This window comes from Hippocampus zosterae, chromosome 20 (genome assembly GCF_025434085.1).
Source record: "Hippocampus zosterae strain Florida chromosome 20, ASM2543408v3, whole genome shotgun sequence".
NCBI lineage: Eukaryota > Metazoa > Chordata > Actinopteri > Syngnathiformes > Syngnathidae > Hippocampus > Hippocampus zosterae.
Genome location: NC_067470.1, coordinates 4,273,812 through 4,285,888, shown reverse-complemented (window position 1 = coordinate 4,285,888; position 12,077 = coordinate 4,273,812). Strand labels below are relative to the sequence as shown.

The 12,077-nt window shown below is 41.3% G+C and overlaps 1 protein-coding gene across 2 annotated transcripts; it reads right to left on the bottom strand.

Annotated features, from left to right (window-relative positions):
- Window positions 1-1,887: 1,887 nt before the first annotated feature.
- Window positions 1,888-11,821, bottom strand: LOC127593011 (kinesin-1 heavy chain-like). 2 transcript variants are annotated; one of them, XM_052054177.1, is made up of 25 exons: window positions 11,343-11,821; window positions 10,031-10,118; window positions 9,871-9,944; window positions 9,663-9,767; window positions 9,524-9,572; window positions 9,065-9,120; window positions 8,356-8,443; window positions 7,892-8,016; window positions 7,696-7,800; window positions 7,379-7,524; window positions 7,085-7,233; window positions 6,811-7,007; window positions 6,505-6,573; window positions 6,181-6,387; window positions 5,950-6,093; window positions 5,450-5,638; window positions 5,058-5,175; window positions 4,552-4,595; window positions 4,352-4,461; window positions 4,157-4,258; window positions 4,010-4,070; window positions 3,488-3,559; window positions 2,833-2,937; window positions 2,509-2,722; window positions 1,888-2,405 (listed from the first exon to the last, which is right to left on the bottom strand). In XM_052054177.1, exons 1-25 carry the CDS (start codon window positions 11,466-11,468, stop codon window positions 2,269-2,271), a joined length of 2,880 nt encoding a protein of 959 aa, XP_051910137.1. In that variant the 5' UTR covers window positions 11,469-11,821; the 3' UTR covers window positions 1,888-2,268. The 2 variants fall into 2 exon arrangements, with proteins under 2 accessions (XP_051910137.1, XP_051910136.1); XM_052054176.1 differs by having other exon boundaries at window positions 4,546-4,595; window positions 11,343-11,819.
- Window positions 11,822-12,077: the final 256 nt, after the last annotated feature.

Below are 12,077 nucleotides of genomic sequence, written 5' to 3'. Positions count from 1 at the left end.
ATTACTTTCACAACAAACTTAAATATTAGCCTGGTTTATGAAAGTGTCATTGTTGACATTAGTGGGTTTTAAACAGTTTTTCCTCACACGTACCATCTAAAAATACCACCATCACGACTAACATTAAAGTCTATTAGCAAGTTGTTTGACTTTCGGCTTAGTCCCTTTCAATCAGGGGTCACCACAGTGGAGTCAAATCAAAAGAGAGAGGTTTATTTGATTTTTTTTAAAGACATTGATTATTACTGGAAATCACTGTAACATTATGGAGGGTATGAACATTAAAGTTGCACCTGATTCAATCAAAAGTGTTGGACACAAAAGTTTAATTTCATCATTCTCCTAAAATAACGGCCCAAGTCATTCCTTCAGTTTTTTTCTTCAGAAAACAAGAAAAAATAAATCAAATTCTGATTTACGTATATTTATTAATAATTGCATTTCAGGTTTAGAAATGAATGACATAGTTAACTAACAATATACTGTAGTTCAAAACAGATACCCGTAAATAGCTGTATGAATATTTATTGAAGATAAAGAATGTAAAAGTCTTTTGAGCATTTATTTAATATCCTTGATATTCGGGTGGAGAAGATGCTCATAAACACCACACAAATTAAAACGCCTTACCTGGCGTTTGTTTACCCAGCGTAGATGTTTATGTAGGTTTATTTTGAAAGCACATTCAGGAGAATTCCGGAACTAGTTTGGCGTGTTTTTTTAAACACAGGATGCAGGTTTGCCGATTCCACATTACCACGGGTCTGTCATTGTGCAGTGTGCACACTGCAGCTTTACAGTTCGCCCTGTACCTTTCCAGTTCTTTCTCCTTGTTTTTGTTCAGTACAACTGTGATCGCATCAAATACGTGTCACTGACAGATGACAGGTGATGAGCTGATCTTAGTTAAATCGTATGGAGGCGATCCATATTGTAGTTCCTCCTATTTTTGGAAATTTCCATAGCTTTCCATAAAAACTCTGCCTGCAAATGCAAATAGGCTCACGCCTCTCGTCAGACTGTACAATGTTTGGCAATCACAACGGGGTGTTTCACATCCAAGCAGGATCATCATGAATGATTCAGCGGACAGATCCGGTAACACGGCAACATCTCCATGGAAAACAGTCAGCAGTCAAAGCATCGAAGTTGGCCTCAGGCAATTGAGTAGCAAATTTACATCATATCTTAAAATGTGGAGACTAAAGAATACACACGAGCAGTGAGTACAGGGATTGTTCTATACAACATCTTGTTTGACAAAACACGACTGTTTTGTGCAAGAACGCCCCCTCTTGGCGAAAGGACGAAAATGACAAGATGTGCACAATTGGCAGTGAACACGAATAGCGCTAATAAAAGGACTTTATGAAACTCGTCACGTTTGTTTTTAATTACTAGTACCAGTTTTGACACATCAGTTTACAATTAAATCTTATAATTAAACTACTGTGCTGTACAACGAGGTCCAACTAGTAGCCACGTGTCGTTCACCAGTCTCATCCCGATCCACGTCTCTGTGTGCCCTGCAATTGGCTGGCAACGAGTTCAGGGTGTCCCCAGCCTACTGCCCGAGGACAGCTGACACCGGCTCAGAAATAAATGCACGCTCACACCTCATCATTCCTATGTACGGTAAATATATATTATTCTTTTGTATAAATAGGGATCCTAGCCCACCAATGAAAATTAGTATTTTGAATTGTGTTAAGTGTTTTTATGTCAGTGGTGGTAAACCGAAAAGGCACAAATGTAATTATCCTGAACATTAATCAAGCTAATTTGGCTCTGGAAATTGTATTCCACATCCATTTGTTTCCAAATTATTATAACCCATGTTTCATGACAGCATAATGCACACGATAATCCAATTATAATGGGACAAAGTTATGGTAACTGTTTAATTCCTTCTTGATAATTATGCACGTGGAAACAACTCAGGGCAGTTGGATTTTGAAGGATGGAATGTTTGTACAGAGAAGGGGAAGTTTGAACGGGTAACTTCCGCAGCCAGCGTGTACAGAGACAACACGGTATGTACACATTGATGGAAAAAGAATGACGTGTCCGAGGTTCTTATCTTCATGCTTTGCAGTGAGCCGACCTTCACGAACTGTTGGGATAAGAAAGAACACAAATGAAGGCGGGAATAAAAATACACAAGTCATCTCTCAAGGGATTATTTTGGATCTTTTTCATTACAGACTGCATTTCAAGGCAATCAAAAATGAAAACAAAAGAACGAATGGTTGTGGATACAGTGACAAATCAATTTAGTATGTTATTCCGCTCTTGCCTGTCATCCCCTTCCTTGATGCCACCATAACTTTGCATGAGGTTCGACCTGTTTCCATTGGTGTTCAAAAGCGAGGCGCCTGGCAGCTGGCCTGGTCTAATGGGCTTGGCTGCGTTGGATTCAGAGAAAAGATTAGTCATGTTTGACACATTCAGTTGAACATACAGTATTTCTCAAACCCATGTTCAGTAAACATTTTCTCTCCCACCTACCTATCTGAGCAGAGCCCCTCCTCGCCATGTTTTTGGGCTTGGTGGCCTCCCGAATGCGCTCAACTTCCTCCTCGTGGCGTTTGCGGTCACGTGCGGCACTCTCTTTGGCCTCCTTCAGAGCACCCTCCAAGGCTTTGATTCGTTCAATTGTGGTCTGCAGGCGCTTTGTCATTTTAGGAATCTCAGAATTGAGGGCAGCATTGTCCTGTAGCAGCTGCATGGAGTCGAGAGCACATATTAGGAAGACACCTCTTGTTTCTTTTGTCATTTTTGTTGCAACTTGTACATTTTGTTGTCACAGATTTTTTTTGTGCATGTACATACCAGTTTGTGAGCTTTGGTGAGTTGCTCCAGGTTATTTTCCAGGTAGCAGATCTTCCGTTTCTGGGCAGCGCTGACCTCTCTTTCTTCTGCGCTCACTTGAGAGTTCTGTATGAAATATATTGAATTTGGACAAATGATATTTTATGACTTATTTTCCAAATCCAGTAATTGTGGCAGTACAATCAAATGGTTTATATTTCGCGGATATAACAGTTTTAGCGAAATAATGACAGATTTAAGATCATCCTTATTTTCCAAGAAAGCTTGCTTTTCCTCAGCTTTGTTAGTCATATCAGTCTTAGCCGGAGAGTTGGTGGATCGGAGCTAAAGGCCCAAGTTCCTATTTACAGCTGCCACCTTTGAAGAATCTGATGGCCTACTTAGTGCAGAAACTCCGTTGTGCGCTCCAGATTCATTAACTTTTCATCACAGTGCAGTTTAAATGGCGCATATTTGGGGCATGAGGAGCATAAATATATATCGGGCTTCAATGTCTCATTCGAGGTGAAAATGTGGGTTTGGTATCATATCGGAAAAGAAATGAGAAATATGTGGTTGTAGACGACCATAGTGTAGGCAGTTATAGTAACCATATCATAGTTTAGATTTTTTATTTTTTTATGGGTGAAACAAACCCTATGTTATGTCCACTGACCTTTTTGACTCTTTTGACCAAGTCTTGGACAAAAAGTCTTCTGAGGCTGTGAAGCGTCTGCAGCTCCCGACCCTGTTTCAGACAAAGATGAAAAGAAAAGCACTTTAATTGATGCAGATGAAAAGCACGGTCGATATAATCGTTGTAATTTCGTGGCAAGCAAACATGTAATTAACCCGCTGCGTTGGCTTTAGGAGAGAAAGAGTAAAAAAAAAAAAAAAGTGTGGCGGCTAGAAGTTGAGTCAGCGGTTTCGCATCTGATCCCGTTGTAAAATTACCGAGTCATTTTGTTTGCTTCACGTTTCCTTTTCACTTGCGTTTGCTATTCAAGTGATTTTCAAAGACTTGGAGGAGGAGTGGAATTGTGATAGTTAACCCCTTGTTGGAGCTACAGTACAAAAAGTATCGAAACAATGAACAGTTGGACACAAAGGTTGCAGAAGGTCAAAAGAAGTTTGTAGTGTATTTTCGGCTCATCCTGAAATGTCACCCCAACGTACAATTCCGCGAAGCCTAACTTACCACAGTTTCCTCCAGTCCCCTCAGGTCCTGCTTTGTCTGCTCCCGTTTGTCCTGCAGCTCCCTTATCAGAGTAACATCAATGATATCACCAAACCAAAAGACTAATTAAGTGATGATGATGGAGAGGGAGAGAGAACAAGACGTTACGTGAGCTCTTGTAGCTGGCGACTCTTCTCTTGTTCCACTGCCTTGAGCTTCTCATGCTCAACTCGCCACCTCTCCTGTTCCAGCTTGATCTCCTGGTTTTGACTGCACACATATTAACAAGCAGCATTCAGCATGGGGGGGGGGGCATTCATTCATGTTCAGATGAGCTTGAAATGACAAAAGTGGTTTTCTTACTCCTGGAGCTCAGTAATAAGCTTTTCCTTGCTGTCCAGCTCGTCTCTCAGGTTGCTGATCTGTCTTTGGTGGGCCTCTCTGTGGGACAGGATCTGCTTCTCCACGGCTTCCTGGATAGAATCAAACGTACAACGGCTCATCCTCCCGGTTGAGCACATATGACAGTCGTCAGGGAGGTCTTAGTGAAAGCGTACCTTCACCTCATTGGCGGACTGGATCTCATTTTCCATCACATTAACCCTCTCTGGCGGAAAGAAAAACAGAGTGTAAAATATATTTAATACACATTTTTGGTTACCTTATCGAATCTGCTTTTCCAAATAAAATATAAAAATAAAAGATATTCCATGTTTGCTATCATAGAAGTATTTCTGAAAACGAGTAGAAGTTAAATACAAAACAAATGCAAAAATAAGTTTAAAAAAACGCACAAAATAAATTTTGATCATTACTCGAAGAGGAAGTGAAGTCGAAACATTTTTGTACTGTAATACTTTCTATTTTCCATCTCAGGGGCGGCCATTTTCCCACTTGTCGTCGACTGAAAATGACATCACAGTTGCTCATAGAACATAATGTAAAGAAAATGTTTTGACTTTCCCTTCAAGATTAGCATTACAAAAACATGCCAAATAAAATATGAGTTAAGTGATCTCGGAATGATATCATTTAAATGCCATTTAAATACAGTGCACGTTGTGCTCACCTTGAGCTCTGATCCGGACTATTTCTTCATTAAGAGAGTCCACATTTTCCTCCAACTGTCTTTTCTTTTGCTCAACGTTCTGAAGACAGTCTGTCAGGGATTTGATTTTAGCTTCGTACTACCCACAGACAGGCACAAGCAAAAACACACGGAAAGAACTGTAAACACAAACTCAGAGAAACAAAGTGACAGTACTTTTGAAATCCACAATGCAGAAAAAAAAAAATGTCAGCCAGTTGAGTCGCAACGGGATCCTCAAATATCATGAAGAATAATGAGAATAACGGGACTAATTGCTCATGAGCGTTTGCTTGATTATTTGTCTAAACGCCGCGTATGCCCCCGGCACTGACAACCGGCACAACACAACTGAGGAGAGATTGACGAGTTACCTGAGAGATGCGAAGCTGGCAGGCCGTTAACTCCCTCTCAGTCCCTTCCATCTTCTGGGTGCTGTCAGCTTGGGAGCTCTCCAGATGTTTGTTGCGTTTCACCATCGTTTTTACCTCCGACTTCATTTTACTGATGTAGAGTCGAACCATCGTGAACTCCTCGTCTTTGACACCGCTGCTCTCGTGTTGCTGGTGGGCCACATATATACCTTTCAGATGTATGCAAAAAAAAAAAAAAACAACCATGCAATTCCTGTTCTGATATTACTTTTGGCATATAAACAATGGTCAGTTGAGAATGTGGAAGTAATAAAAATGAAAAAAAAAGTATTAAATTAAACATATTTTTCTTCTGGGCAGGACATTTGATGTTTGGCCATATGTTGCTTGGCAGATCAGTTCATAGGGTGCAATCAAAATCCAGTCGGTAAATAGCAACATAAAAAAAAACCCTTCTTGGTGCCTTGTCATTTCGGATTCAGTTCAACTTTACTAGTTACCTTAATATCATTGCTGCCCACCGCCAAGCCTATCTCTGTTAGGTCTTTTAGTAATGATGACATCATTTCTGCCACCCTTTTTTTTTGGTGGTTGGTTATCTCCTTCAGCTTCTGGAGCTCGCAATCAATCGAGGCCAAAGAGCTCTGGCGAGGACATAAAAACCGGGCTGGCAATTGGATCCGTTTCAGTCATTATCTCCACAGTCGCCATAGAGATGATGAACTACGTACAGATTTCTCATTCAGTTCCTCACTCAGGGCCTCAAACTCCTGCGTTTTGTTCTCCACCTCCTGGCTTTTGAGGTCGTAGTTCACAGCAAGCTCTTCCAGGGCCTGCAGCACCTCCTTCACCTCTTCCTTGGAAGCTTCATTCTCTGTCAACAGCCGTTTCAGCTCCGTCTGTAAGCTGTCGTGGTCCCGCCGGGAAGAGGCGAGGAGCTTAACGCAAGCAAGAAGCAGAGAAGAAAAAAAAAATGTGCATTGCTTGCTTATGTTTGCTAGTTACAGTGTTAGACAATCGGGGGGTGTTGATAAGAGGCGAGAGTGGGTCGTCACCTCCTCCTGGTCCAACATTTGCTGCTTAAATGTCTCCACCATTTGAGACTGTTGATTAATCTCCTCGTCCTGGAAGGATGAATGGACAAGATGATCACTACTAATTTTGTAACCAAAGTGTCCAAAAGAGACATCTGCTGGCCAAAGAAAAAAAAAATCAAGTATCTTTAGACGAGTGGACCATTACAAAGCCCGTGACTTTAAAATGTTTAATTTGATTTATTTCATTTCATGGAGTCTGATTCGTGACATGACATGCATAACGTATTAATATGCGTAACTTTCCAATTTTAGTGAATCAATGACCTTGTCATCCAGCTCCTTATAGAGTTTGGCCATCTCCGCCTCGTAATGTCCCGTCTCAGCCAGAGTGAGTTTGACGCCAGGAAGGCTGATCGGCGCTGGCGATGCTTCTGTCTTATCATTGGGAGCGGCGTCCGCAGCTTTGGCCTCCTCCTTGGCCTTCTCCTTGTCAAACTGTTCCTCTACTGGCACGGTCTCTCCTGTTACAAGCAACAGACGCGCGTAAATGTAGCACAGCGGAGCAAAGTGAAAATTGGTCGAATTGAAATCTTCTCACCCTTCCTCCAGCGGTTGATTTCCGTTTCCAGCCAGGTTACGCTGGTTCTTAGCACCTTGTTCTTCTCTTTCTCTTTTTCATACTTGCTTTTCCACTGCTCTGCCGTCAGCTCCACGTTCAGAGTCACGGTGTTCTTGATGGTCTTGGCCCTGGTCACGCAGAAAGGCGACAAACGAGCATTTTTAGGTCGGCGCCGATGCAGAACTTACTGCTGTTGCCAAAGGACAAATATAGATAGCATAATTGTTGTAAAAATGAAAAAAATAATAATAATAATAAAATAAAATGACGTACCTTTGTCCAAACAGCAGAGTAGACCTGGTCTCAGCATCATTATAGGATGAAGGTGAACAGCAGATCACCATGGTGGTCCGACAGTTTCCTCCAAGGGAGTCCTGCAGGATCCTGGTCATTTTACTGTCTCTGTATGGCACATAGTTCTGGGCAAAGATTCAGAAAGACAAAATTTCTTTGGCTACCGCTGGGGTACACCTTTCACGGAGAGTGCCTCGTTTGAGAAATGGCAGAAACACAACATTTTACACTTGATGGGCAACAGAAGAAAAAAAAACTGGACCAAACAAAAACAAAAACTTGGAAGACTGACTTACCGAGCCCTCAGCCAGTGCCGAAATAACATTTCCGAGTGACGACAGAGACTTGTTGATCATCTTGGCTTCATCCAGCACTGTACCCTCCGCTCCAGTTTTACCCACCTGGGAAAACAAGCCATCGGAATGAGCTCCACGAAAGGATTCAAGTTCACATAACGTGGGGACAGAATGACGAGAAGAAAGACGTTCCTACTTTTTCACTCCCAGCCAAATCCACAAGGTACAGTTTGCTGGTGAGTTTCTGCTCCGTCTGAGTGTGCTCCTGCTTGATGTTGATTTGGAAGATGCTGTGACTCCTCGAACTGTGCTCGTTCATGTCTGAAAAACGTGCAATGTTGTCATGTTTATAATGTGAGGGTACCATACACCTGATTGATCCATTCAGAAGTGTGTATAACATGAAAACGCTATATAACGAGATAGCACAAAATGGAAATTGGCAACTGAAATGATTACAGCACTTAATTTGCACATTTTTCTTCACCGGGTGTCTAAAATCAGAAACGCCACATGACTTGAGCTATCCTTCATCAAGAGCCACGCCTACTTTATTGCAGTTCTGCACTATAATCCCTTATCTGGTGAGGAGCAGTCAGGAGACACGGTGAGGTCGAACCCATGAGCGGCAAGAGCACCGCACCCGGCACACACACTCACTTGTGACAGCCACGCTTCTGTTGTTTTTGCCTTCGTCAATGGCGTCCATGACTTCATCGGGACTGCACACGAAGCGCTCGGTACAACCCTGGGGGCAAACAAAACACATCACAAGGCAGGGGGAGGCGTGTTGAGAAGCCTCTGTAGAGGGCTGGCTTGACAGAAAAACACTTATCATGTTATTGTAAAGTGTCCTTGGGTGTCTTGAAAGGCATTTATAAATAAAATGTATTATTATTATTATTATTATCGGTATCAAGGACCATAAACACCAAGTATTGACGAATACAGATACAGCCACGCAGTGCTGTAGATGGATGTATAGTCAATTGTGGACCAGCAGTATCACTTCATTTTCATATATTGTACCTTTTGCCACTCTGCACTCTCGGCAATATTTATATGATACTGCATAATGCCCATTAACATTACGACATAGGGAAGAACCAATGGATCTTTATGTGGTGAACTGTAGCTCATAAAAGTGTGTACAACCCTCACTGTTTGGTCAATATTTGATATTACGTTTTTTTCGTCCAATGTAAATTAATCAGTGTGCAAAGTGGATAATAGTGTCAATGCACTGTCCCCTCAAAGCAACTCAACATACAGCTACTAATGTTTCATGACAGTTTGTTTTTGATGTTGATGAGCTTTGATGTTTTAATGACCTTTTTTTTTCACAGCAATCATTTTGCACACGTTTTACCTTTACATAGGGCACCCTATTTTTGTCCTCGTGGACTGAAAGGTTGGTCTTTGTTACTGTGGAATAAGAAAAAATGTCACAGCACAATCAAATTCATTGAATTTGGCCAAAAATGGGAAACCGCGATACGGAAAGCTGTTTTAAGCATGTATTCTTTATCCTTGATCTCACAACTTGAGGTCCACGTGTCACTCTTTGGCTCTCATAAAGTGACAAATGCAACAATGTAATTTACTAGTCAGGTTTAATTGCATGCTAAATGTGACACTCATAGTGAAAAAAGAAAAGAAGGTAATTAGAAGCACATACAGTAGTTGTCCTAGTAGTGCAGCAGTCATTCTACTCGAGAGCTGAATAGTCATACGAGAAACGTGTACTTGTCCATGGACCCGAACGTGGATCCCAAGGATCTCAAATAAATGCTCAAAAGGCTTCAGATAAGCCATAAGTCATTCATACCATCCAGCAAGTCTTTGATTTTGTCCAGGTATATTTCGAAATAAGAAACCTAAAAATCAAACGACATCTCATGAGATATGATCCCCCATCCCCCCCAAAAGGGCAACAGCTTAATTCTTGATGAAATGGAAGACCCTACTTTGATGTGAAACTCCAGGTTCTCATCCATAGAATAAATATAATTGAAGATGTCTTCCACGATCCTGGGAATGATTCCCATCATGTCACCATCGTGGAGCTTGCCCTTTGGCAGAAAGATTGAAAGAAAGAAAGACAGGCAACATAACAGGCAATACAGTCTGCATGCAATGTTGCAGCCGAAATCACATCTTGCTGTAGAGCATTACCTCCATTGTGTGTGTTTTACCAGAGGATGTCTGTCCGTAGGCAAATATTGTGCCATTGTAGCCCCCAAGGACATCTTCGTTCATCAAGACCATTTGTTATCGAGGTTAATGCTTGTACTTTGCGTATGCATCCCAATACAACCATTGCGTGTCATCTTACCTTTGACAATTTTCTGAGCCACAGCGTTGTAGAATTGCACCTGAGTAGTATTGGACTGGAAGACGCGGTCAAAGTAGTAGGGTTTGCCCTGTAAACAATAGTCATGCATGCATGCATATACATATACATATTGCAGTGGATGTCAGTTTTTCTTATATGTCACATAAAAAAGATCTCAATGTATGAGAGCAGACATCCTCAGGTGAGTCAGGGGAGCAAAATAATCATTTGGCTCAGACTTTTAAATAGACGCATGAAGGTAAAAGCAGTGAAATAAAAAAAAGAGACATAAAACAAAAGAATAGATACGTTATTCAAATCACCAATCAATAGCCTCTTTATATAAAAAGTGTCCTAGGGGGGATTTAGACTGGCCAGTGACTCAACAAATATGATACCCCAAAGCAAAGCATTCCAAAAGTGTGGCCCATAACAACACATCGACTGTACCGTTGATGAAACTTTCAGCTTTCGCAAGCAGCTCAGACACAGTGTGGTAACAACATTCACAGTACATTTACATTTTTAATTATTGCTAAAAAGGAGGGAGACATCATGTACTGTGGTTTAATCATAGGATTTAGTTACATATGTAGCATGATGATTGGCTGGCGTCTAGCTCAGCATGTTTCCCCAGCTCTTGTTCACTGTCAGCTAGGAAAGGGTCCAGATCATCCAAGACGTTAATGAGGACAGTCGTTATAGAAAATGAATGCACACACAGCAATTTTGTAAGTGAACATGAATGTTTTAGGGAGGATAGCATGACCAAATGATTGCATGGGGCTTAAAATAGAACCCTGGGGAACACCAACGTACATATAAGCCAATAATTTTAATGTCTTACAGTCAAATATCCAACTTAAGGGCACTTCGGGTGGTTTAAAAGGACATTGGGGTATACTTAGCTGCAATCAATTAGAGCAAAAATGAATCAGTGGAGATCAAGCAAGCTGTTGGCAGAAGTCACATTTGCTAGCTAAGCCATCATTTTAAAAGAGAACCTTTGACTGTGAGGCAGATATATTGGGTGTTTGTCAAAATTTTTCCACAGCTTTGGTTTAGATAGATAGATAGATAGATAGATAGATAGATAGATAGATAGATAGATAGATAGATAGATAGATAGATAGATAGATAGATAGATAGATAGATAGATAGATAGATAGATAGATAGATAGATAGATAGATAGATAGATAGATAGATAGATAGATAGATAGATAGATAGATAGATAGATAGATAGATAGATAGATAAAATAGTAATATCAAGTCTGACGAGCAAAGAGGTTTGAATAGTGTCACCTACTCACCGCAATATGCACACAGTCCTCCCCTTGAAACTTTGGAATATATTTGTCTCCACGGGCGACCTCAGATTTATTCAGCGGCCTGAAGCGGCACACCACCTTGATACTGCACTCCGCCGGGTCAGCCATCTCCACCGCCTTGGAAGGAGGAAGAGCGCCGTGTTGCAATTACTGCTGAGAGGAGGCCGCAGCCCTACAGCACAGCTCTCGGTAAACGTCCTGCCTGAATCTCGGCAAATAGTCCTTTGTAAGTGGACATCAGTAAATAAAGAAAAAAAAATCCACAAAAATGATGCAGATGCAGGCTACATCCAATGATGGGAATCGGCTCTACACTCGTTTGGAATGGACACAAATGCAGCAGTGAGCAGGGTGGGATCCTACTGTAAAATGTTGGATGTCACAGGAAGTCACAGGGTGTGAGGATCATGAGATTCAACCTCATTTTCCAGTGAGGAGCTCAATGGCTGCAACAGCTATTAATAGATGATATTCAAAACAACTGCAACGATATTATTTCACCCTCTCTTCAGTCCAGTAGGTGGACCTTTAGTAAAACAAGTATATACGTTTGTAGACGAGTTTAAGAATGACATACCTGTATCGTCATATGAGCTAGAGAAGAATAGTCAAGTCATTGTCTACACATGGAATGACACAATAGGCCTTTTTCAAACACCCGCCGGTGGTATGCAAGAGATAGCTGCTGGAATGGATCGATTTTCCTATATTTTCTAT

Bases quoted from the DNA above. Each gene is read 5' to 3' on its own strand.
- LOC127593011 (XM_052054176.1), bottom strand. From the start codon at position 11,468: ATGGCTGACCCGGCGGAGTGCAGTATCAAGGTGGTGTGCCGCTTCAGG. The intron at 9,573-9,662 runs GTAGGGTCTTCC...TTTGATTTTTAG, and splicing joins ACCTGGAGTTTCACATCAAA to GTTTCTTATTTCGAAATATA. The intron at 7,234-7,378 runs GTACGTCATTTT...CTGCGTGACCAG, and splicing joins ACTCTGCTGTTTGGACAAAG to GGCCAAGACCATCAAGAACA.